Source organism: Chanodichthys erythropterus, chromosome 4 (assembly GCF_024489055.1).
Source record: "Chanodichthys erythropterus isolate Z2021 chromosome 4, ASM2448905v1, whole genome shotgun sequence".
In the NCBI taxonomy this organism is placed as follows: Eukaryota; Metazoa; Chordata; class Actinopteri; order Cypriniformes; family Xenocyprididae; genus Chanodichthys; species Chanodichthys erythropterus.
In genome coordinates, this window is record NC_090224.1 from 10,365,476 (window position 1) to 10,390,506 (window position 25,031).

Here is a 25,031-nt window from a genome sequence, read left to right on the forward strand (position 1 = left end):
ACACTACTGTTTGCCTCCCCCCATTCCCCTGCCCCAAGATTTATAGGTACAGCCCTATTTCTCCCTTCACTGCTGATTAGAAGGTTCCCTAAGGACTGTCATAAATGTGCTCTATCTCTTTTTCTCTCTATCCTTCTTTCTCATCCCCCCCATCTACAGTACATTACTCTGTGAATTTATTCCCATGCTCATGTCCGTGGGTCTGTATGCTCTATAATGAATTGAATCTACAGCTCATATCTGGCCTGGGAAACAAAGAGATGAGTGTGAAGTTTAATGGTTTGTGTGTGTGTGTCTCTGTGTGAGAAGGGTCAGTGTGAATATGCCTATGTTATGTGAGAGATGCACATAATGGTGCTAATAAATCATGACTTTGGCCCATTTTCCTTTTGTAATCATGTCAGAAATCACCAAGGGCACAGATTGTGTACAGTAGATTATCGCTCTATTGTCTCACGAAGCATAGGGACTCATTTATTCGGTCTCAGTGACAGAGAGATTGTAATAAAAGAAAGGGATGGTCCAAGAGAGAGAGAATGGTCACTGAGAGATGAAAGGCACATGAGAATAGGATCATGGATCAGATGGTAAAGAATCTTCGTTGGACATTATAACATTATCAAGTGCTGGCTGTTTCCTTCTCAAGTGTGCTTGTGTGTGTGTTTGAGAGAGATGTTTTAATATATGTACAGACGATCTAGAATTAAATGCTCACCGAAGCAATAGCCATGTGGGAAGCGCTCTGATATATAATGCATTTGCACCTCAGGCGACCTGAGTTCGAGTCTCAGCTCGTAGTCCTTTCCCATTCCTGTTCCCTGCTCTCCTATGCAATTCTGTCCTATCCAAAAAAAAACTGAAAAAGTCCAAATATAACGTTAACAAACTCAATGTTGTCAAGAACACATGTAGCATAATCCTCGCAAAATGTGCTATATAAAATCACTTGTGACATGCATTTTCTCAGATCACTGTTTTTTGCATATATGCAAGGAAAACATCTAAATTATTCCATTGTAACACAATTTTGGACCAATAACTGTATATGGCTTTATAGGGCATAATACAGCCTTGACCTCTTCACCTTTATGAGAAATTCAGAAAATAAAATACATGTTGACAACATGAATATGATGTAGGCAATAAAGTGAGACTAGACCACATTAAACATTCTTTACTTCTTTCTGAGATGCGGCACAGGGCAATAAAAGAGGAGACATAATAAGCAGGGATTAAAGGATTAGTTCATTTTAAAATGAAAATTATCCCAAGATTTACTCACCCTCAAGCCATCGTAGGTGTATATGACTTTATTCTCTCTGATGAACACAATTGGAGTTATATTAATAAATATCCTGACGCATCCGAGCTTTATAATGGCAGTGAACGGGACCAACGAATATTAAGCTCAAGAAAGTGCTTCCTTCCATCCATCCATCATAAACATACTCCACACGGCTCTGGGGTGTTAATAAAGGCCTTCTGCCGCAAAGCGATGCATTTGTTTAAGAAAAATATCCATATTTAAAAAGTTATAAAGAAAAATATCTAGCTTCCGCCAGACCGACTTCTGTATTCAACTTACGAAGAAAGTATAACTCCTCTCTCAGTTCAAAATGCTTACACTACGTCCTATGCCTTTCGTATTCAACTTATGATGTTTTCCTTACACAAACGCATCACTTCACTTCAGAAGGCCTTTATTAACCACCCGGAGCCGTGTGGAGTACGTTTATGAGGGATGGATGCACTTTCTTGAGCTTCATACTCGTTGGTCCTGTTCACTGCCATTATAAAACTTGGATGCATCTGGATATTTATTAATATAACTCTTGATTGTGTTCATCAGAAAGAAGAAAGTCATATACACCTAGAACGGCTTGAGGGTGAGTAAAGCTTGGGGTAATTTTAATTTTGAAGTGAATTAATCCTTTAAGTCCCTGTGACTGGTTCAAGCTCACAGTTAATAAATGAAGCTGGCTGCAGTGACTACAGATTCGCAGGATATTGTGCTGTGCAATTAGATCAGGCCTCTTTTGTTTGAAAGAGTGAGCTAAGCACAGCTGATTGAGTAGATTGATGTGTCCTTCACTTAAGGATTTCTGTCTCTACATTGATTTCAGGTTCTCACTGATTACAGGACTGCTCATTTCCCAGTCCATTCATCTGCTGCCTAATGGTTGTCTCTCCATCAACTCCACCTTGTTCTTCTCTCGCTTTATCTCTCTCGTACAGAGCTATAAAGAGTTGCCTATTTTCCTTTTCATTTAGCCTACACAAACAGGTGTTTAAACTGAACTTCTTATTCTGGGAACACTGTTATCTTTGTGATGTTCTACATCTTCAGCAAATGTTGGAGAATTCCTTGTGTGCACAGCATCTCATACAGGTTTTCTTGTATCTTCACATCATAGAAACGAGTGTAGAACACTCTATTAAAGTGAACACTGTTGATGCTTATAAATTGAGGATTTTAAGGAAATTAAAGAAAATGATACATTTTAGTAGAGATTTTAAATATTAACTAGTCAGTTAAAAAGTAATTATTTACAAAAATAATTATGCATAATAATATTGTACAAATCCCTTTTCAACTTGTAGTAATTTCTCCAGCACTTATTTTCCCAGATGGTTCTGAAGACTGTCAGTCGGCATTGACCTGTGTATGGTGCTTTAAAACACGTGCTCAACAATCGCTAAAGAAGAAAAAAGAAAGTCATTTTCAGTGATCACTAATTGACTTATTAGCTATTGAATGACTAGTTGACCATCTTGTCCCATCCCAACTCTAAATGCTGAGTGTCTACATGCCTATGTCCTGCTTCTGAACTGTATGTGTGTAACAAAGCCTAATGGTGTTTTCAGTCACAGATCCCAGAATGTTGTACGTCACACTGCTTTGAGGCAGATTGTATTCTACTGCCTAATGGATAGTGAACCTGAGATCCCTCACACATAGGCTCTCTCTCTTTTTGTTTCTCTGTCTCTCATTTACCATGTCACACTATCCCTTCAGCAATGACTTCACCACACCACAGCCCAGTTCTCAAATCCCCATGTCATCAATCCCTCCTCACACAGTTTGACCAGTCAGACCACAGCACTGGCAGGTCTGGCCTCACCTGAGGAATCAGAGGTTAAGACATTCATGGCATGCACATGATTCACGATGTAAACGCCCATTAGCCCTTTTTAGCCCACATTATTTGTTGTGTACACAAATGCACTATTATAAAAACCTCATGCCATACACACCTAATTGCTTATAATGTTACTTATCTGTCATCATCAATATTTTGATATACTCACATGTGAGAGGGACAGAAATATGACAAAGCATGTCTTAATGGAGTGATTCTGTGGTATTAAAGGGTTAGTTCACCCAAAAATGAAAATAATGTCATTTATGACTCACCTTCATGTCGTTCTATAGCCGTAAGACCTTCATTCATCTTCTGAACACAAATTAAGATGTTGTTGATGAAATACAATGGCTCAGTGAGGCCTCTATTGAGAGCAAAGCCATTCAAACTCTCAAGGTCCATAAAGGTACTAAAAACATATTATTATGAGAGAATACAATGCTGAATAAAGTCGTAAATTTTGTTATTTTTGGACCAAAATGTATTTTAGATGCTTCACAAAACTTCTAACTAACCCACTGATGTCACATGGACTACTTTGATGATGTTTTTATTACCTTTCTGGACATAGACATACCGTACATACACTTTCAATGGAGGGACAGAAAGCTCTCGGACTAAATCTAAAATATCTTAAACTGTGATCCGAAGATGAACGGAGGTCTTATGGTTTTGGAACGACATGAGGGTGAGTCATTAATGACATAATTTTCATTTTTGGGTGAACTGACCCTTTAACAAAAGCAACACTGGGTCTTAAACCGAAGATTAATTTTAAATCTATGAATTTTGAAGAAGAACACCTTTAAACTTTGAAGTCAGATTTGTTTTCTGAGTCGGTATGCTTGTTACCACAGCAAACATCACACCTTGAATACACACATACACACACCTTTGATCCACAGTATTGGCAAAACAGATTTGTTATGTAACAACCCTTGACCTTTGTGTGTAATGGCCCGTGAGTGTGTCTGTGTTTCAGTGGGACGGATTCCAGACATTTCTTATGGCTCTCTCAGAGAGAGACAGTCAACAATCTCTATTGGCTGTTAAACGTTTCATATGTGTGCATATAAACCATTTGTGAAAACTTTTATTGATGCTATAAAAATAAATTGAACAACCAAAGTCCAATTAATCAGGTTTAAATTAGGATTTATATATTGTCATTGCACCATAGGGAATGTCCCAAGGATCAATGTAACACTTGACAAATGTATTAGTTTTCAAAGAATATAGCCTTTCGCCAAAGCGACAACGGTTTTTTTTGAGGTCACTGAAAATAAGCCAACAGCAAACTGAAAAAAAAAAACCAAAGGAAAATTCCAATGAAAGCCAAAAAATACCCTATATGAGTATTTAAAACACCAAATCATTATTTTTGGTTAACAGAAATTAATCATGTTTAAATGGATCAAAATTTAAAATAACTTAAAACAACAGCAGAGACATATAGCTCAACCAAGCTTTATTTACATGCGCACCATTTCTTATACAAACTAGATTACAATTCAAAATGAGTATACAGGAAAAATACTCACAAACATCTAGTAGAGAAGCCATATGACTATAAGATAGGTAAAAGAGCAAAGGTAAGAGAGGTGAGGGAGGAAGGCTACGAACAGGGTGGTAAAATGTGGGAACGGTGCAGTGGCGTGCACTGGGGGAGGAGGGTGCCGGGGGGGCTTGAGCCCCTTCCCCTTTAATCGCAAATAGTAAAGTGCCCTTTCGGCCATATTGCGGTGCCCCCCGGAACGCGATTTCGCCCCTATGGAGATCTGTGCAGGCCACTGGAACAGTGGTATTTGCTGATTATCACGATGGGCATGTGTAAATAAAACCTGTAATGTTTGAAGATCTGAAATGGTCATCTGAAAAAAAAGGGTTTTTTTTCTTCTATTTTTTTCCAGTGAAAGAAGTGAAAGAATACATGCAAGGCAATTTTTGAGACAGTGAGATTATTGTCTCTGAAAGAATTTACAAGTTTCAGCTGTCTTATATGGGTGATGTTCCAATTTATTGCATACTTGATATTTTCAGTTCAATGTGAGTTTGAAAAATGAATATGATTAAAGCAGTTTTAGGGTGTGGGATCATGGTGTAAAGCAGGTGTGTCAAATGCACAAGTAAAATTAAGCTAAAACATTAGCACTCATTTCAATATTTTGTACTCATTTAGCTACAGCAGGACATCTAAACACTTTAATTTACACAGTTGCATGTTCTTGCATCTAAACTTCTCTTTTCATGTCAATGCTGTATGATAAATATTCTCTAATATCGAAAGGTGTGTGTGTGAAATGGTTACATTTCATCTCTGCTCCTTTTGTTTGAACACATGATTGGTTATTAGAGCAGAATAAAATTGATTCTGTTCATTTGCGAAGTGCATGTACTGCTCACGCACTCTGAAAAAGTTAAATGCATTCAGTAACGTTTAGTTTGACACCCCTGCTATAAACCGTGTCTGTCCAACTTCCCATGTAACAATTACATGATTTTGTTCAACACGTGGACTTTGAAAGATATATTTGCATTATCACTACATTTTATAAGTATAGCAGGATGTATACATATATATGCATTGCACATGATGCATATGTACATTTACATGCATGCATACATGGAAGTATGCAGTGAAGGGTAACCTTCTCTGAGGGACAGAAACACAGAACATTAGGATTTGTACATGATTTGTGACAATAGCTGAGCACAATGGAACAATAAAGACATTAATAAACTGACAACAACACAGGATGAATTCCTGTAGCTTCATCTCCTTACTTCAGAAGACTGTTGTTCATGTACAAATGTTCATAAAACATTTCTGAAATTGTGTACAGCCAGGTTGCAGTTAATTCAAGATGAGGCCCTGATGTTGTAATGGAGACCCCACTCTCCCCTGAGCAATAGTGATGCATTTTGCATACAGGGACAGAAAAGTCCCCAAATTTCACTGTGTGTCTTTTGTGATTTTGGCTGCCAGCATCTCCTACATTTTCAAGTAATTTGGCAAATGTACAAAAGATAGCTTATTGTTTTTTTGCTCAGTAAAGATTGCTCCCAGAGGAAAGGCCCACCCACCATTGAATGCTGCCATGATGCTAAACACTAATCCTAATCAATTATGCTATGTCCTTGTGGCCAGGGAAACACAGATGGCCTTAATACAGGACAGGGATCAACACTGATCATTTAGCACCTGGTATGGCATGGAAATGTCCACGATGCAAGTTAATATTTATTCAATCATTACGTTTGGCTACATTTATATGCGAGAAGTCCAAACATAGCTTTGCTGGCTAAATAAGACGCCTCCACCTGCTAAGCTTTCAATTTTACCACTTTTTTTGTACAGTTACAGACAGTACACACAAATTAATTACTCCTTATAAGGTTATATTCAATCACAAAAATGTATTACTTAAGTATTATTATGAGGCAACTATATTTCAGATTGGGAACTAACTACTGTATGGTAACAGTGAATTAAAAACAAAAAATGGTGGATGAAGTGCACCGTGACAAGCTACTCCATCTGTGCTCTGACATTTTTCAGGTTAACTCTCCACCTCATAGTTGTACTCTTATATTGATCAATGACTATACAGTTAGTGCTTAGAGGGTAACAAAAGTAGCCAATCATTTAACAAAATTGTGATGGAAAACAGAGCGAGACCCCAGCCAAGGAAACTAAGTTTATGACAGAAAAGCTACAACAGGCCTATTTAAACACTTTAGATTACTTCACCTCTAACAGTGGGATGATTTCAAACATTGCATAATGTTGCATAATGATCTGTGAGTTCACTGTTAGTTTTTGTTTCTCCATTGGGCAGTCTTTCGTTAATAGTCTGGGTCTGCTTTTACAGATGGACCTGTAAACAGGCGTATCATCCAGTGCTTGCCGTAGATAGCAATCTTGGCAAAGATCGACTTCAAGTCTTTTGGATGTTTTTTTTTTTTTTTGTGCAGATTTTTTTGTAGTTGTATTCGTTTTCTGCAGTTCTGAACCTAGAGAGAAAGACAAAAAAGTTCTGTATTAAATAAATCTAATAAGCTCAACAAAACACATCCTGTACAGTTTAAGGAGCCGATCACACAAAAAGTGTTTTTGCATTCCACTGCACTGCTTTTCCATTGTTTTTCTATGTAAATACGCACTAGACCGTTGCACTCGCATATTTTGCAGCTTCTCACACGACACTGCGTTCTAAAAATGTAGCGCTCAAGTTAAAAGAAGTTTAAAATGCAAAAATGCATTCTGTGTGAATGGCCCCTTACAAAATGTTTATTTCCTGCTGTAATGGATCTAAAAAACATCAACAGTGACCTATATTGAAGCTCTTTTGTTATTTATGTTGATCTTTTTGTTTCTCCATGGCATGGACAGCTATGTTTATAAAATGTATTTTGGCTCACCTAAGAGACAGCCATCAGCCAGGCACCCAACTTTGATTGGACTGTTTTGTCCCAGTGAAGTTTCCCACAGGATTCAGACTAACAGCGTTTTGCACCAATGCATCAAAGTTAAAATCCAGTCCATCAGATTCCATTAGTTCAGAGCGGATTATGGAATCCACATCGCAATCCAGACTGCCGTTAAACATGTCCAGGTCCAAGTCTGAGGGAAAACGATCTGTTCCTGAGGGGTGACAGATCCCTACCCCGTTACTTCCATTCAGGCCAGAGTAAAGCGATGTCTCTGTCATCAACATGGAGGGCTGTGGCTGGAGGTGCTGCTTTGCGGAGACTAAATTATTAGCATCATTAACTAGACTTTGCGCCCTGTTGTTGGAGAGGGAACGGAAAGCACCCTGGGAATTGGACCCCTGATGGTGTTGCTTGTTCTGGAGGTGGCCGCTTCGCCCATTGAGCACAGTACTGAATGATGACATCATGGGATCATTACGAAGCATGAGGCCATTGCGAAGACGGGAGTTTTGAGAGGTGATGGCAGTGCTGGCCTGTGATATAAGTGGGTCTGACTGCGTCATCATAACGTCACTATGACTGTGTGAGACCAGTGAATCAGAGTTCAGCAGCTCCTGAAGTGAGTTTCCAAAACAAGAAACGCTAGAAAATGATGTTTGCTTGTTTTCCTGGATGGTCTGCATGGGCGTCTGACGCAGGCCTCCTGCTGAAGGCCCAAAAATGGGGTTACTGAATCCTCCGGTGTTGTTGCTCACAGTTTGGGATGATGAGGAGCTTGGGGGTGATGCAGTGCTCTTGGAGCCAAAACCAAAAGTAGAAGACCCTTGAACAACCTGGACTTGTGTGGCGATGTTGTCCAACAGATCGACCATTAGGTTGTCAGCCTCATTGAGATTCATTGTGCCAGTCAGGTCAGCTAGCCCTGGAAGTTCTGTCGGGCACGTTTTGGAGTTTGATGAAGATGACGAGGGAGGAGAGAGACTGCTGGGGCTCGAGTAGAGCATTGGGGACAGGGGTGGGCCATCTGGGACATCATCAAGTTCTGGATTGGCAAGAATAGGTGACAGGCGGCCACTCAGGGTGCTCGCATTGGAGTTAGTTCGCGAGCGGAAGTCAGTCCAACAGGATTCCAGTTCATCGCTGCTCCGGGAAGTGGGACTTCCTGGCCACTTAGACAGACCACCAGCAGATACGTTCTCCAGCGAACCCTCCTGGGCAGCCTGCAGCGCTGCCTTTTTCTTGGCTGCACGCCCACGTGCAGTCTTGGTGTATTTGTTACCATTGTCCATGGAGACTGCACGTCGCCTTGGCGCTTTACCTCCCCGCCCCCCTTCAGGATTGATCATCCACCACGAGCTCTTTCCAGTTCCCTCGTTCTGTACACGAATGAAACGGCTATGCAAGGACAGGTTATGCCGGATGGAGTTCTAGAAGAAGAAAAGACAGAAAACAGGTGGTTATAAATCATTCCATCATGCACACACTCACACACACTATGTATATGTATCTCATGTACATATTTAGCTTGCTGCGGTAGTTTGGCCGTACATCAATTACATTACTTGCCCAAACCAGCACCGCCCCCACTGTTGTTTTGCTTTTTTATAGAAATAAAACCATTTTGTTCACTTGGACAATGGACTCTACAATTATAAACTAAAAGCGTCTGCTCTGCTCCATAAAGCACAAGCTGTAGAGTCACATTCAAAAGAGATCCCCCACCACCCCCGGTGTTATCGGAAATTCCGGTGTTGTTGCAAGTTTATATACCAGTGAGAAAATTCCCTCACCGTGATATCCCTAGTACATATTTACACTATTGTGTGCACATTGAGAACCTTTAGTGTCACAAGTCAGCTTTGTTGAGAAAAGATTCTATACAGATCATACAGACATACAAGAGGCCAACATAGTTCCAACCTAACTCATGACATCTGAAGAACAGGTACTTTTCAGTGCTAATAAATAGGAAACCAGTGGAAAATAGATGCCATTGTGTATTACAAGTACAATGAGATCTCGAGAGGCTAAAAAGCACAATGTGACGTGTAACTATAGTAACTTAGCAGAGGAAAGAGTTTATAGCCAGTGACCTTGGCAGAACAGACAGGTTACGTTTCTAAGATATTTTCTTTTTCCACTCAATAATGCAGTAGGCTGCCGTGGGATATACAGAAGTCCATAAATGCTAAATATTTAAATTATTATATACATTATAATATATAATATGTGCCTTATTTTTTATAACTATTAGAGATACAGAGCTTAGTTCATGTTGATAAGCACATTTCTAAACTGAAGTACCCCGTCTTATGACGCACAAGATGTATGTGTGTGTGTTGAGTTATGATGAGCGATACCACGGATACCGGTGTTTACAGTGCCAAGTCCCTCTAGAGATTAATGACATAATGTTTGTGTGTGTGAGGGAAAAGAGGCGTAAGGGTATGACTAAAACCTCAATGGAGCAGCATGTTGTGAATGAAGTCATTAAAACCAATTCATTTTCTTCCTCCGCTTGCTTGGCAAACTTGTGGCACTGACACCAAAAACAAACTTGTGCAATTTACACCAAATGAATGAATGATTATGCAATGAATGAATTCTTTTCATGTATATACCTCCCTTATTTCAACTGTTTTTTGTTTTTTTTTTTACTTTTATTGCATAATTCTGCTCTAGGCAAGGCCCTTGGGAGAGAACCTTAATAAGTGTTTATTGAGTGTCTATGCATATTTTGATTGTCAGAGTATCGGTGTCTTTGTGGTTGACTTTTCAGAGCCGACTCATAGTAACTCCACTGCCCTTGAACTATCATAAAAATATACAGTAGTATAGCATAAGTTTGGTTTGTATTTATATCCACCTACATGAGATATCCGTGGAGGAAGGAAGCCTTTGGCTCAAACATAACCTACAGTATCCATACACATTACACTCTCAATAAAATGCTCACTAAGCTCCACGTACAACTATAAGATGCATAAGTGCGGAGCCCACACCCTGTAAATCCTATATTTATACTTTCAGTCAGTACACATACCCACACTTTACTTAAACTGCAAAGCTCATTCTTCAGCCTAAAACTAATGGGACACTAACAAATTTTCAGATTTTTAATGCTAAAAAGACTACAAAATCTGAAACAAAATCAGTTTTCACCTGTTGTGTTTAAATTGAACCCATTTTGTTTAAATGTCTAGTCAGTATGTGTATGATCTCTCAGCACACATGTGTGTGTTGTAAGAGCCTGTTAACTGAGTGCCCAGCTGCACACTGAATCTCTTTGGAACACAGAGACCTTTTTGTCCGTCAGCAACATGTGGTAACAATCCATCAATGTCAGCAGCAACGCAATGCACACACACGCAACTACAGCTTCGCTCACATTCTTCTTCTCAGAGATGTGTTTTGGTTATCTGGTGCTCTCTGTGAATGTTATTGCGCTCTGGCTGGTAATTTTTGTGATGTCAGGAAGCCAGTGGCAATACAAACCTATAACCAGCAGGCATTTGCCCACAAATCAACCAAACCAAAACCACAGTGAAATAAACCTGCCAACCCTTACGAAAGAGTTGGAAAGGAGAAAATTATATTGATTAAAGGGACATTTTAAACATTGAGACAATCTAAATGTAGGTTTGTTCTAATGTTACTGTTGAGTCTTGGGCTGGACAATAGCTAAAATGAATGAATAAATAAATATTGTCATGATAGATAGATAGATAGATAGATAGATAGATAGATAGATAGATAGATAGATAGATAGATAGATAGATAGATAGATAGATAGATAGATAGATAGATAGATAGATAGATAGATAGATAGATAGATAGATAGATAGATAGATAGATAGATAGATAGATAGATAGATAGATAGAGTCCTTCTTTCTCTCTGTTACACACATACACACCATTATTTCAGCAGTAGTAGCACACACTTACTGCAGCAACTCAAAGCAGAGTGTGTGTGTCTGTGTACACATAAAAATGTTGCTTTTCCAGAAATCTTTTTTCTTAGCAAATCCAAGTATTGGCCTTCTGAGTATTTGGTCCATGTGTGCTTTTATGTTTGTGACCAAAAGGAAACGAAAACATTCAGAGTCGAGTGTTAATGTTTTTAGGAAGGGTCAGACCAGAAGAGAATTAGAAAAAGACAAAACAAGTTTAAGAGAGTTTGAGAGGGAGGGAGCTCAGAGTACTTTAGCAATTTAGAAATAAATTGAGACCAAAGTTAATTTTTACACCATTTTTGTTACAGTCATATTCTTTTTAGAACATGGCCAACATTTATATTAGTCAATATTTTGTCTTGGGTTATTTTTTTCCATGGTTGGGTAGTTTTTATGTTACCCAGCCATTGGGATAGAGGCTGATCAATCTCACTGACAGCTGATACAATAAACCCTTTCTCCACCCCCCCCCTCCGAAGCATCAACCAAGCTGTTAGGTTACACAGAGCACGGGCTTTTTGCATCCTGGTTAGGAGAGAACAGATCTCAACTCCGCCAAATTGGTGCATTACTTCGGTAAAACAAAGGTGTGTATACTTTTTATTTTGTCTATTAAGTATTTACAATGCTGTAAATCATTTTATTTAATGCAATGCAATATACAGGAAAGAGATGTCAGTTAGCTGAATGTTTCAGTCAGCATCGGTCATCTCGCATGATGGAAACATCTTTTTCCTTGAAAATTTTTTATTCATAATAATATTATTCATTTGGATGTTAAAATATCTTCGCAGAACTCTCTACCGTTTGTTTATGTGCAGGTTATAAGGAGCCTGCCATGACATCTTTCGGTTATGAGCAGTTTCCCACTGAACAGCGACTCATCACGGCTCAGATTTTGGCAACATACTGCTGCGCTTACGACAGGAATATATGCGGAAAATAGAAGAAAACTAATCGAAGGGGAGAGAGGACTTTGAAAACTGGCTGCAGTGAGTTTTGGACATAGTGCTTTTAGTCTGTTTGTTGGTGTGAAAAAAAAAAAAAAGTCAAATATGTTTTCAAACGCAAGTTATTTAATATTTAACTTTTGAAAACCAGTTTTGTTTAACTGTATAATCTGTAGGCCTATAATTGAGTTGTCATTTCTTTTCTGCACTTATTCACTCGCATACACATGTACGCTTTAACTTTTGCCTATATTTTTGTGCTTTCCTGGGTGTTCTTTCTTATTAATAAATGTTCACCTTATGATTATTACTGTTGCCTGTGTTGTTACTTTAGTAATTCTGTGTGATTTTATTTTTCAACATATTTTGGGTTCATTTTAAGCCAGCAATATAGTAATTTTTAATCAATAGTTGAATTTAATAAAAAACAACCCAGCATATTGGGGCAAACATTTAACCCAACCACCAGGGTAAAAACAACCCAATGCTGGGTTTGTCCAGTTTTATCCCAACGCTGGGTTGCCAAATAACCCAAATTGGGTTATTTTTAACCCAGCATTTTTTTTTTTAGAGTGTACCATTCAAAAGTTTGGAGTCAGTAAGATATTTAATGTCTCTTATGCTCTACTTAATCTGCATCTATTTAAACAAAAAATATAGTAAGAAGTCAAGAACAGTAATATTGTGAAATATTATTATTCAAAATAAGAGTTTTCTGTTTTAATATGTGACCCTGGACTACAAAATCAGTCATAAGTCGCATGGGTATATTTGTAGCAATAGCCAACAATACATTCAAAATTATCATTTTTTTTTTATGCTAAAAATCATTAGGATATTAAGTAAAGATCATGTTCAATAAAGATATTTTGTAAATTTCCTACCATAAATATATAAAAATGTATTTTTGTGAGTGGATATGCATTGCTAAGGACTTTAAAGGCGATTTTATATATTTTGATATATAATATTTTGATTATCTCAATATTTAGATTTTTTTTACACCCTCAGATTCCAGTTTGTCAAATAGTTGTATTTCAGCAAAATAGATCCTATCCTAACAAACCATACATCAATGGAATGTGTATTTATTCAGCTTTCAGATTATGTATAAATCTCAATTTCAAAAAATGTACCCTTATGACTGGTTTTGTGATCCGGGGTCACATATTTTAAAATCCAATTTATTCCTGTTATGGCAAAGCTGAATTTTCAGCAGCCACTACTCCAGTCTTGAGTGTCACATGATCCTTCAGAAATTATTCTAATAGGCTGATTTGGTGAAACCCCCCCACAACCACCCCCACCCCCAAAATGATGTTGAAAACAGTTGTACTGCTTAATAGTGTTGTAGAAACAGTGAAACCTTTTAAAATAATTCTTTGGTGTAAAGTTATAAATGTCTTTACTGTCACTTGTGATCAATTTAATACATCCTTGCTAAACAAAGGTATTAATTTATTTTCTATACATTGCATATATATCTCATCTTCGTTGTTGTTACCAAAAAGCTCCTCATCAACAAACATTTCCTTTAGTAATTTCTTTGACTAGTTTAACACTACCGCTGGCACAGCAAAGGTGAAGACTCGAGAAAGGCAGTTTATAGACAAATGCAAGCATGCAAACATACACGGTCCAAGTACTCTGACCCGCACCCTCCTACTCTCGCCTCATCCCTTTCCCAGCTGCCTTGACTGCTGGAGAGAAAGAGAGAACATTCCATTCCATCCAACCAAAATGTGCATTTTCCAGCCAGCACAGGACGTCTCTCCTTTTGTGTGTGTGTGTGTGTGTGTGTGTGTGTGTGTGAGAGAGAGAGTGTGTGTGTTTGTATATGAATCGACTGAAAACTAGTGGACTGCATGTGGAGTGGGGATCCAGTTCTCTCTGAAAGTACATTGTGTGTTTTCTGTTCTCTTTCCTCTGTTATTCTTATGTTACATTTGAGGTCCATATGTCCTAGTCAACCATATAAGATTTTTTTTTTTTTTTTTTTTTATCTCACTAAAAGTACAAAACACATAAATTATAGTCATTTGCGTTATTGTGAAGGTCATGCATGATTAACAAACTAGAAACAATAACATAACTGCATGCAAATCTATGGGAATGTTTATTCTTTCTCTTCAGAGTTTTACTGAGAACTAATAATTGGAGCACATGTTTCCAAAACACAAACAGTACAAAGCATCTTAGCATGTAAGAGTGCCTAAGCAGGGTATGTGTGTTGTGCACATTGCATAATGTGGCATGTTCAAAGACCTCCTTGTTTATTCTGGAACTTCAGATCCAGGGGGTGGTGGCCTTCCCAGCCCACACTGTTTAGCCAATCACAGCATTTATATAAAGGCATACACAAACATGCACCATTGGTTGGTATGTGTCACCTGTGCTGTCCAGCAAACATACACAATCTCTCCTAACCTGTTTCCTCACATTTCAGCTGAGTATTTATAACTTGCAAACACAAATATTCACATAAACACGCTCACTCTCTGACGTTTTAACACATTCAAGAGCTTGGCAACCACTGTCTTTAGCATGTCACTGCCACCAACTCATTGAGACGTCACAGCAATGCTCGAGTAGTAATACTATTAGGTGGCAGAGAGTATCTTAGGACAACATTATCTGTGTCTTTAGTCCTATTATCAGGCCTGTGTGCCAAAGAGCCACAAATCCCATCCATTCAACTCTAAACAAACATAATGTAGATGGAAAATAAGAAAAAAGGAAGGAAGGGTGGTAGTGGTAAAGAAAAATAAGGATTTAAACCACTTAAAGGGATAGTTCACCCAAAAATTTAAATTTGATGTTTATCTGCTTACCCCCAGGGCATCCAAGATGTAGATGACTTTTTTTCTTCAGTCGAACGCAAATTATGATTTTTAACTGCAACCGCTGCCGTCTGTCATTCAAATAATAGCAGTGGATGGGAACTTCAACTATAACAGTAAATAAAACTTGCTTAGACAAATCAAAATTAAACCCTGCGGCTCGTGACGGCACATTGATGTCCTAAGACACGAAACGATCGGTTTGTGCGAGAAACCGAACAGTATATAATTTTTTACCTCTAATACACCACTATGTCCAACTTCGTTCAGCTTCCGGCTAGTGAGGTCTGATCGCGCTCTGACAACGGAAGTGATGTCTCGCGCTCATTGAAGTATATGGGCGAGACATCACTTCCGTCACCAGAACGCGTTTTTTGACCTCACTAACAGGAAGCTGAACGAAGTTGGATATAGTGGTGTATTAGAGGTAAAAAATATATAAATAATGTTCGGTTTCTCGCACAAACCGATCGTTTCGTATCTTAGGACATTAATGTGTCGTCACGAGCCGCAGGTTTTAATTTTGATTTGTCTAAGCAAGTTTTATTTACTGTTATAGTTGAAGTTCCCATCTACTGCTATTATTTGACTGACAGACGGCAGCGGTTGCAGTTAAAAATCATAATTTGCGTTCAACTGAAGAAACAAAGTCACCTACATCTTGGATGCACTGGGGGTAAGCAGATAAACATCAAATTTTCATTTTTGGGTGAACTATCCCTTTAATAATAATAAAAAATACAAAAACAAAACAAAATTACTAAAACTTTAACTTAATTTAAAATAAAGATGCACATTGTAAAAATAAAAAAATAATTCAAAATATTAATAACAACTATAATAGTATCTCAATGATATTAAAATAACATTAGCTGTGTCCGAATTCAGAGGCTGCATCCTTCGAAATTCTAATTGAGCATTATTAAATAGGATGGTCTAGCTATGGAAAAACTTATATTTAAAAGTATAATCTAGCATTTTCTTTAAAAAAAAATTCTAATCATCACTGGTGCGCAATGAATCTTGGTTTAGGCTAGGCTGTGAAGGATCTGCCCATTCTATCCTTCAGATATGGAAGAAGGACGCATTTGTAGGCCGCATTCAAAGGAGCCAGTTCGAATTGAGATAGACTTTGTCGTGCCGCTGTGATGCATTGGGCCTTCAAATGCAGCCTTTGAATGATGCAGTCTCTGAAATGGGACACAGCTACTGTTATATAATCACCTTAATATAAAAAATATAAATATCACCATTCATGTATTTTTGTACTTAATTAAAAAAATAAATAATCAAAAAAAATATATATTTATAAATAATGAATATTTATTCATTATTTCTATATTAAAACCATGATCATTGACAAAAAATATTCTGAAGTACAGAGTTTCAAAATCGCATTTAACCAATCCAGTGGAGAAGATTAAACACCCTCTCTAATCAGGAAGTACTAAATGTGCCCTTCCTGTCAGGTGGTGATGAATGACTGAGAGAATTGTCTGGACCACATCTAAAGCTTAGCTATTTAGGGTGATTGACTAAACAGGCTACGCAAAGTATAGAAATGTAAAAGTGGGGAGAAAAAAAAAAAGGGGAAAGTTGACTATCAAACCCATGAGAAATGTATATCTGGCCATGGATGTTGAAGTTTATCCTCACACATGCATAAAATACACACAAGCATGTGTGACATTCCTTACAATGTGTGTCTATCATGTACTTCTCTCCACTGCTCAACTCGCTTCCCACATGTCCAAACTCTTGGTCCACACCCTGTTTGGCATCTCTCTTGGAATATGAAAGACCCACGACCTACTCAACAGATAAACAACACTGAACAGACATCAGCCATACATGTGATATTTTTAGCTGCAATTTGGAACACTGTGTCCCTTGATGTCCCAGGTTAACCTGGTCAAATTGATAGAGTAGGGACCTATTTATTCACGTCTTCACCAGACAGGTCTGCTAGTATAAGCTAGAATTCTTATTCCAATAGAGTGTTTTTTTTTTTTTTTTTTCAGTAAAGCAATAAAACAAGCCCTCATGGCTCCAACAAATCTGTTCTCAATCATTGCTGTATTTGGTTCTCACTTTATCGTTCCTGGAACCTGTTTGTCTAGCAAAATGCAAGCAGCGTGTATTGAACACGTATTTGGATGACTACAGCTGCTATATTTACCCCATTATAATGGCAGAGCTTGTGACATTTCAATGAATAATTGGTTTCAAAGGTTTGCCTTTGTAAAATTGTCAAATACACAGTATTTCGTGACACTGTTGGGATGATTCACTGACTGAATATCGGAAATGTAGAGTTACAAAGACTCATGTTTTCTTTATTTCTGCTCTAATATTCTCATAATGAATTTGTTCATAGTGGCTGTTGTCGTTACATTACTGTGGCTCTCGGGAGTAACTAAAAACATCTTTATCAATGTTTGGCTCCGTCTCTTTGTGAATGTTTGTCGCTCTTGTGCACATCTGGGCTGGATTTAAAAAAGGCACTGCTCTGTTTTATTTTTTTGCGGGTGTTTGTGTGTTTGAGAATGTGTATGCACTGCGGCTTTTCTAGCTATGATCACAATGGTGCAGCTTGCTCAAGGGGCAAGCCTGTGTTTCATTTGGTTTTACAATTTCATTGTATGCCTACATGAATTTCATGAATCGGTGTTAAAGTGAATTGTTGTTAAAGACTGGGTAATAAGCAATGTCTGAAATCACTCACTCATTCACTATTCAGTAGGGAGGCCTGTTTTACATTATTTACACATAAATGAGACATAGAAACATGGTGCAATGCAAAATGCATTGCAGAATGTGTCCAAAAACAAGTCAAGATAACTCAAGATGACAAAGTATCAATATGAATATCAGCTGTTTTACAATGGCTATGAATGTGGCTCATCCAGTCACAATTTATTTTTTGGTTTATGCTCCCCTTGCTTCTAATATGAATCTTTATTTTCTTTATTTCCATTTTTCATAACCTATATAATTTTATCAAGTTTTTGTCATATGGTCCCCTCGATTTGGATTGGCTGTAAATTTGCATTGGCTGTACGCAATAAATCCTAGCTCATTATTTATAGGTGCCCTAGAATCAAAAATTGAATTTACCTTTGCATAGTTGAATAACAAGAGTTCAGTACATGGAAATGACATACATTGAGTTTCAAACTCCATTGCTTCCTCCTTCTTATGTAAATCTCATTTGTTTAAAAGACCTCCGGAAAACAGGCGAATCTCAACATAACACCGACTGTTACGTAACAGTCGGGATCATTAATATGTACGCCCCAAATATTTGCATATGCCAGCCCATGTTCAAGGCATTACACAAGGGCAGGATGTCTGGATGTGCACAGCTAAATCAACAGACTAGGTAAGCAAGCAAGAACAACAGCGAAAAATGGCAGATGGAGCAATAATAACTGACATGATCCATGATAACATGATATTTTTAGTGATATTTGTAAATTGTCTTTCTCAATGTTTCGTTAGCATGTTGCTAATGTACTGTTAAATGTGGTTAAAGTTACCATCGTTTCTTACTGTATCCACGGAGACAAGAGAGCCGCCACTATTTTCATTTTTAAACACTTGCAGTCTGTATAATGCATAAACAAAACTTAATTCTTTATAAATCTCTCCAACAGTGTGTAATGTTAGCTTTAGCCACGGAGCACCATCAAACTCATTCAGAATCAAATGTAAACATCCAAATAAATACTATACTCACATGATCCGAAGCATGCATGCAGTATGCATGATGAACATTTTGTAAAGATCCATTTGAGGGTTATATTAGCTGTGTGAACTTTGTTTATGCACTGTATAACTGCACTTATAGTCGAGAGCTCGGGAGGGCAGGGAGCGGGAGATTTAAAGGGGCTGCGCAGCCTGAATCGGCGCATAGTTAATGATGCCTTAAAAATAGGCAGTTAAAAAAATTAATTTAAAAAAATCTATGGGGTATTTTGAGCTGAAACTTCACAGACACATTCAGGGGACACCTTAGACTTATATTACATCTTTTGAAAGACATTCTACGGCACCTTTATATAAAATATGTATATAACAATATAGAAAATGAAGTTGTTTATTCAGAATTCACAATAAAGTATCTGGAATAGGAAGCAATTTCATATGCACCTCAACTTAAGCCCAGTAAACATAATGAGAGCCACTTTTAAATTGTGTGTCTGTGTGTCAGCATATGCTTGTGTTGAAATATTTGCATAGAAACTTGCATTTTACTTTGCTGAGCTCTGCAGAGTGGAGAGCCAGCACCCTCACACACATTTTCCTGCAAAAACTAGATAACAACAAGGCAGCACGTCTTTATCACACCTCTACATGCAGCACTATTGAATGTCACTGTATGACTATCGTTTACAGTAACTCCTGCACTACAAGGACGTATAATTCACGAGGGTCTCAACGGACCTAAAAAAGGAGACAAAGAAATTAGCGTTGCAGCAGAGCGTCACAGTGTTTTCTGCTGTACCAGCAATTTTCAACTCCCCTCCCCCTCCCCTAGTTCCTGCTGCCTTGACTTTTGGGCCACATGATTTCCTGTTTCTGCTGATGTGACACACACAAACAAAAATACACTCAGCGTGTTGCACGTGCATATATGCGCACATTGTGTCACGCACAGATCTGGACAGCAATGCTCGGTCTTGTTCAAAATGATTGTTCTGTGACCAGGTGACCTACTTCTGAGTTATATCACACATGCACACGGTCAGCTGGGGATAATCTCATGAGAGTAACAAATATCAATCTAAATAATGTAGGAATCCACTCCTTTGGCTCTTATACCAATTGAGCTTTTGCTTTGCTTGCAGTTTTAAAGCGTCTGTACAGCTCTATGCATGTGATTGATAGCGACAGTGAGGGAAAAGGGGAAGGACGATATCATTGGTTGATGCAATGTGACTTCGGATAAGATGACAAGTTCATGTTCTCTGTGTAAACTGTGTAGTCAGAGTTGATCTCTGAGTTGACAAAAGTAAAATAAATATACATATATAATATATTAGAAAATGTAAAGATCACATGATGACCAGCTAAATATTACATACTTTATCTCGATAACCCTGTTTTACTGGGTAATTTCACTTGCAGATAAATGAAAAAGACCACCTCGACATAAACCAAAAAATGCTGAGTGCACCTTTAACCTTTTTAATATTGAAAAAAGTCAAGAGCGCTGCCTGCTAATGTCTTCCTTCAAAATAAACCAGGCTGATTAGATGATTAAGGATGGGGTCACTTTGGCTGTGTACATGTGTTTGGATAAATAGGAGATTACAGTTCTAAACATAGAAATATTGAGACGTGCAGGAATACGCATAACATCAGCTTCAGTCTCTGTGCTTTTCCCTTACTCGTTTGCTCTTTTGCTTTCTCGTCTATACACTGTAACCAGAAAAGCCTACAAGAAAAGCTTTTTACGTCATGGTTTTTGTCCCAAGTCTATCACACACCAGTTGAGTTGAACAAAAAACCCAACAACAACTCAATAAACAAAAACAAACAAGGGCATGTTTTCTGGTGCTGGGTCGGTGTCTGTGTGTCTGGGACACGGCTGGTTTAAACAGCACAGTCCCTTCTCTGTGTAACTGGCTTAGGAGGCTTCGATCTGTCACTTATTCGTTCATCGCCCTTTCTCTCTTCATGTCTCTTTGTTCTGGTTCTCTGAGGCACACAAGCTTTAACCACATGCTGCAGCTCCCCATCATGACGAAACACACTGAAACGCATCTCACGGACATGTCCTCTGAGCTATGTCTGTCTATTGATTTTCCCCCTCCCCCTCCACACTTTCTCTCTCGCCCTCACATTTTCCTTTCACAGAGATATATGACAATCCCCTGCGTCGTATTCAAGGGGTCAAGGTTTGCCTGGTTAGTGTGGTCCTCTTAACCCCTTCTGGTAGATGTCATAAGTACACAATCTGCCAGCAAAAAAAAGCCTTTTTACGCTGTCAGCCATTTAAAAGTAGTTACATATTCTAACACATTATGACTTGGGCTTGCAGAGGCTAGTTGACTTGTCGACTTGAATCCTCTGCCATGACGCTTTAAGCTTGATGTTGACTAGTCGCTAATCATGTGATTTTGACACTAACAACTAGGGCTGGGTATTGACACAATTTTCACGATTCGATACTATTTTTCGATTCGATATCGATTATTTTTGATGTAGTATTCCAGTTACAGTACATGGCAAATTTTCTAGAGGAAAAAAAAAAATCTCTGTACTAATGGTGTAAATTACACATAGGAGTCAGTTGATACAACTATAATAATATTGAAGGTTCAATTAACTTAAATTACACTCAATTATGTTTTTATTATAAATAAAGTTTAGAATTACATAATCATATTTCTACTCCAATTCGTTTTTTTGAAATATAAACATTTAAATCATGGCTGTCATAACTGATTTATTCAAACAGGCATTAAATATTGAAGAACATTAAGAATTATAATGATTATCTAATGGTGCATAGCTATATTTATCAGAATGTTGTTTTCTAGAGTACACTTTTCTAGCTGACTAATGAGTTTATGTTCACTGAATATGTTTTTCTGAGGTAAATGTGACGTTTTGTGACATTGTTTACAAGCTGTTTTATTGGCATCTTTCTGAGGTTGAAACACTGATTGAGCGATTACATGAGACATGATACGGATTTCGGTAAGTTGTACTGTATCCTTTACCATACCTTCAGATGTGTAGTCGTGTTTATTTCGCGCTGTAACTGATATTAAAGCAGAGGAAAGGATGTTCACATGCGTTCCGTGCTGCCGCTTCTCTTTAACTGAAGCGCTAAAGCGATCTGTCACGTCACATTAAACAGCGCCAAAATGGTATTTATTTTTTTAATTTCATAATAAGATGGACGTCATTTGAAATCTGAGACTTTGCTTCATATCAAAAGTAACAAAGCACAAAGATTATTGCGATTTATTGGATGGAAGGCAATACATATTCTGCTCATTCATCAACTGAAAACAGACTACACTAATCGATTCTTGGGATTGAGGAATCGATATCGGTTCGTAAAAATGAGAATCAATTAAAATCGAGAAATCTATATTTTTTTACCCATCCCTACTAACAACATGGCCGCCTTACAGAAGACAACAGGCAGACTTTTACGCTCAGTTTCCATCAGTTAAAATGAAAAATAAATGCATACTCACAGTGCTCCACAAGTTATATATATATATATATACATATATATGTATGTATTTTTTGTATTATGTATTTTTTTTTCAATCAACTTCTTTTATGTTATAGCTTATACTAGGAATTACAGACCTCCTTGGCATCAGTGCGGCTGTAAATTTGTAAATAAACAGTTTTACAGGTGCGGGTAATGGCAATAGGTTTTACATAGGAGCCATAACCACTTAGCTGTCCTATAGACCTTTGCCCTTAACTTCATTAGTGAGTCACAGGTCTGGTCTTACTCTTAGACCTCACTTCCACAACCATCGAGAGCTCTCTCCAACTATTTCCTGTTCCAGAAATCATATACAGTATGGGCAGGGGCCCAAAAAGTACTGTGACCATACTAAAGATCACCTTGGGACCAGTTTGTAAGTGCGACTTAAGTGTCTAAATACTTTTTTTTTTTACCCATATTATTATCTGATCTGTTCAATGTGATATGCCTATATTGCATTCAAATACAGGTGTCAGAATTACGATGACTAAGGGCATAATTAGTTCTAAGATTCCAAAGCAAGCCACAGTTCCAAGAAAACAGCTCGAGGTAATTTCAGCTTATTGTGGATAGGAACGCATATCTCCATGGCAGTGGTATCTCAGCTGAATCTTAAAGGCCATTGGTGAAGTCCTCGATAGTAGATCGGTCTCAAAAGTGGGACATTTGGGTTTTTTTCCTCCTCCTTTTCCTCCTCCTCGGTTCTTTCTCCCTTCTGCCATTTTGACTGGCTGACTCCTGTAAAGGGCTTTTCTCTAGTGGAACCCAGAACAAAAGCCTTCCAGTAACAACTCATCTACTGCGCTGAACTTTCTGGCACAGCTCCAGTGCATTCACACGCTCTCCGGCAAATTGGACTCTTTCCAGAATCATTACACACACACGCACACTCATAGTTGAACTGGGCCTCTCTCTGGAATTAAAAAAGAACTCTAGGAGAGAGCTTTGGAACTCAACACAATCAAGACATATGCGAGTGAGCATATAGCACTGGTTTCCATCCACTAAAGAACACTGATACACAAGCAGGGTGCCAATCCAGAGGCTTAATCTCACCATGAAACCACTTTTGCAAAAGGTCTGTGCAGTAATCCCACCAGAAACTTAGAGAGAATGGGGGTTGGAGTGGCAAAAAGTGCTGACAAGTTCTTCGGTTGAGGATCAGATAGTACAATTCTGAGACAACTTGAAAAACCTGCATAGCAACTTTCTTTCTGACTTGTCTGTAACGTACACACACACACACACACACACACACACACACACGTCTACTCAATCACTCATCTCATCCTCCCTGAAATAAAATACCTATATTTATTAAATGCCTTAACTGAATTTAAACTAACCTCTGACACAGCTGTTGACGTGACTGCTCATGCATACATCTTTCGAAATCAGCTTTGCTTTTCTTGTATCAAAAAAGCTAACGCTTTTTCACCCACAGCAGTGACTAAGGTTATAATTTGCAGTTTTAAATAGTCATCACAAAAGGGAAGTAAGGTTATGTTCTATTTTTATTTGCAGACATACAGAAATGGTGGTCAGATCATGAGATGAGGCGAAAAAACCAACAGAGGTGTGCAGGATGTTTACTCTTTGGTTCCTCTTCATCCATCTACTGGAATCATGTGTGCTTATTCTTAAGATATGGCTGTCAGCCAACACTTTTTTAAACTCTCTACTTGTGTTTCAAGGTGTCAACGAAACTCCTGTTTAAACACATATGGAAAGTATGCAGTAAATATTTGATTAAATTGTTACCTGATTAAAAATATAAAATCATAGACGTGTCTATCTGTCCACATATGGATAGATGGATGGATGTCTATGACAGATAGATACACAGAATGACAGACAGAACGATGGATGTATGGATGGAATGACAGACAGACGTTTTTCTATATTCAGTAAGGCAGAGTATATAGTCTGGTATATAGTTTGTAAAAAGTAACTGGATCACATATTTCTGCTAACAGTGTGTGTCTAGACACAATGCTGAGCTGTGCATGTGGGCTGTATGAAATCTGGGTAAAGACCTTGTGCATTCAGTCTGCCTAACAACAGTGATTCATAATTCATTGAAGTGTAGAAAGTGCCCACCAGGCTTTTAGTAATTTTGCACTTGGGTACGTGTGCATGTATAAGTGTGTGCCTGCTCACTGTAAAATGCACAGACAGAGATGCTCAGGAGACTCTTTGTCCGATCTTTTCGCTCTCTCTGTCTAGACATCCAGCGTCTGGAGATAGAGAGTTGATGTTTTCGTCTCTGTGCCAGGTTGACTAGCACATGTGCGTGTGTGCAGTGGGAGCTTTTTAGAGGGGACAGTTATTCACTGCGGGTAAGCTTAGCAGCTCAACAGACTTTCTGTGCTTTTTGTGGCACGCCTTAAGGACTTGAGCTAAATTCCTGGCCATGCCAGAGGGAAGTGCTTGAGAAGTACATGGGGCACTCTCAGGGCACAGTCGT

At 38.2% G+C, this 25,031-nt stretch overlaps 1 protein-coding gene across 2 annotated transcripts in view; it reads right to left on the bottom strand.

The window, feature by feature from the left end:
- Window positions 1–4,594: 4,594 nt before the first annotated feature.
- Window positions 4,595–25,031, bottom strand: part of foxo3b (forkhead box O3b) — a 35,590-nt gene continuing 15,153 nt past the window's right edge. For both annotated transcript variants that reach the window (XM_067384022.1, XM_067384023.1), the window contains exons 3-4: window positions 7,566–9,004; window positions 4,595–7,157 (exon numbers count right to left, since the gene is read on the bottom strand). In XM_067384022.1, the coding sequence (XP_067240123.1) occupies window positions 7,580–9,004 (1,425 nt within the window). In that variant the 3' untranslated portion in view covers window positions 4,595–7,157; window positions 7,566–7,579. The remainder of the gene's footprint in view (window positions 7,158–7,565; window positions 9,005–25,031) is intronic.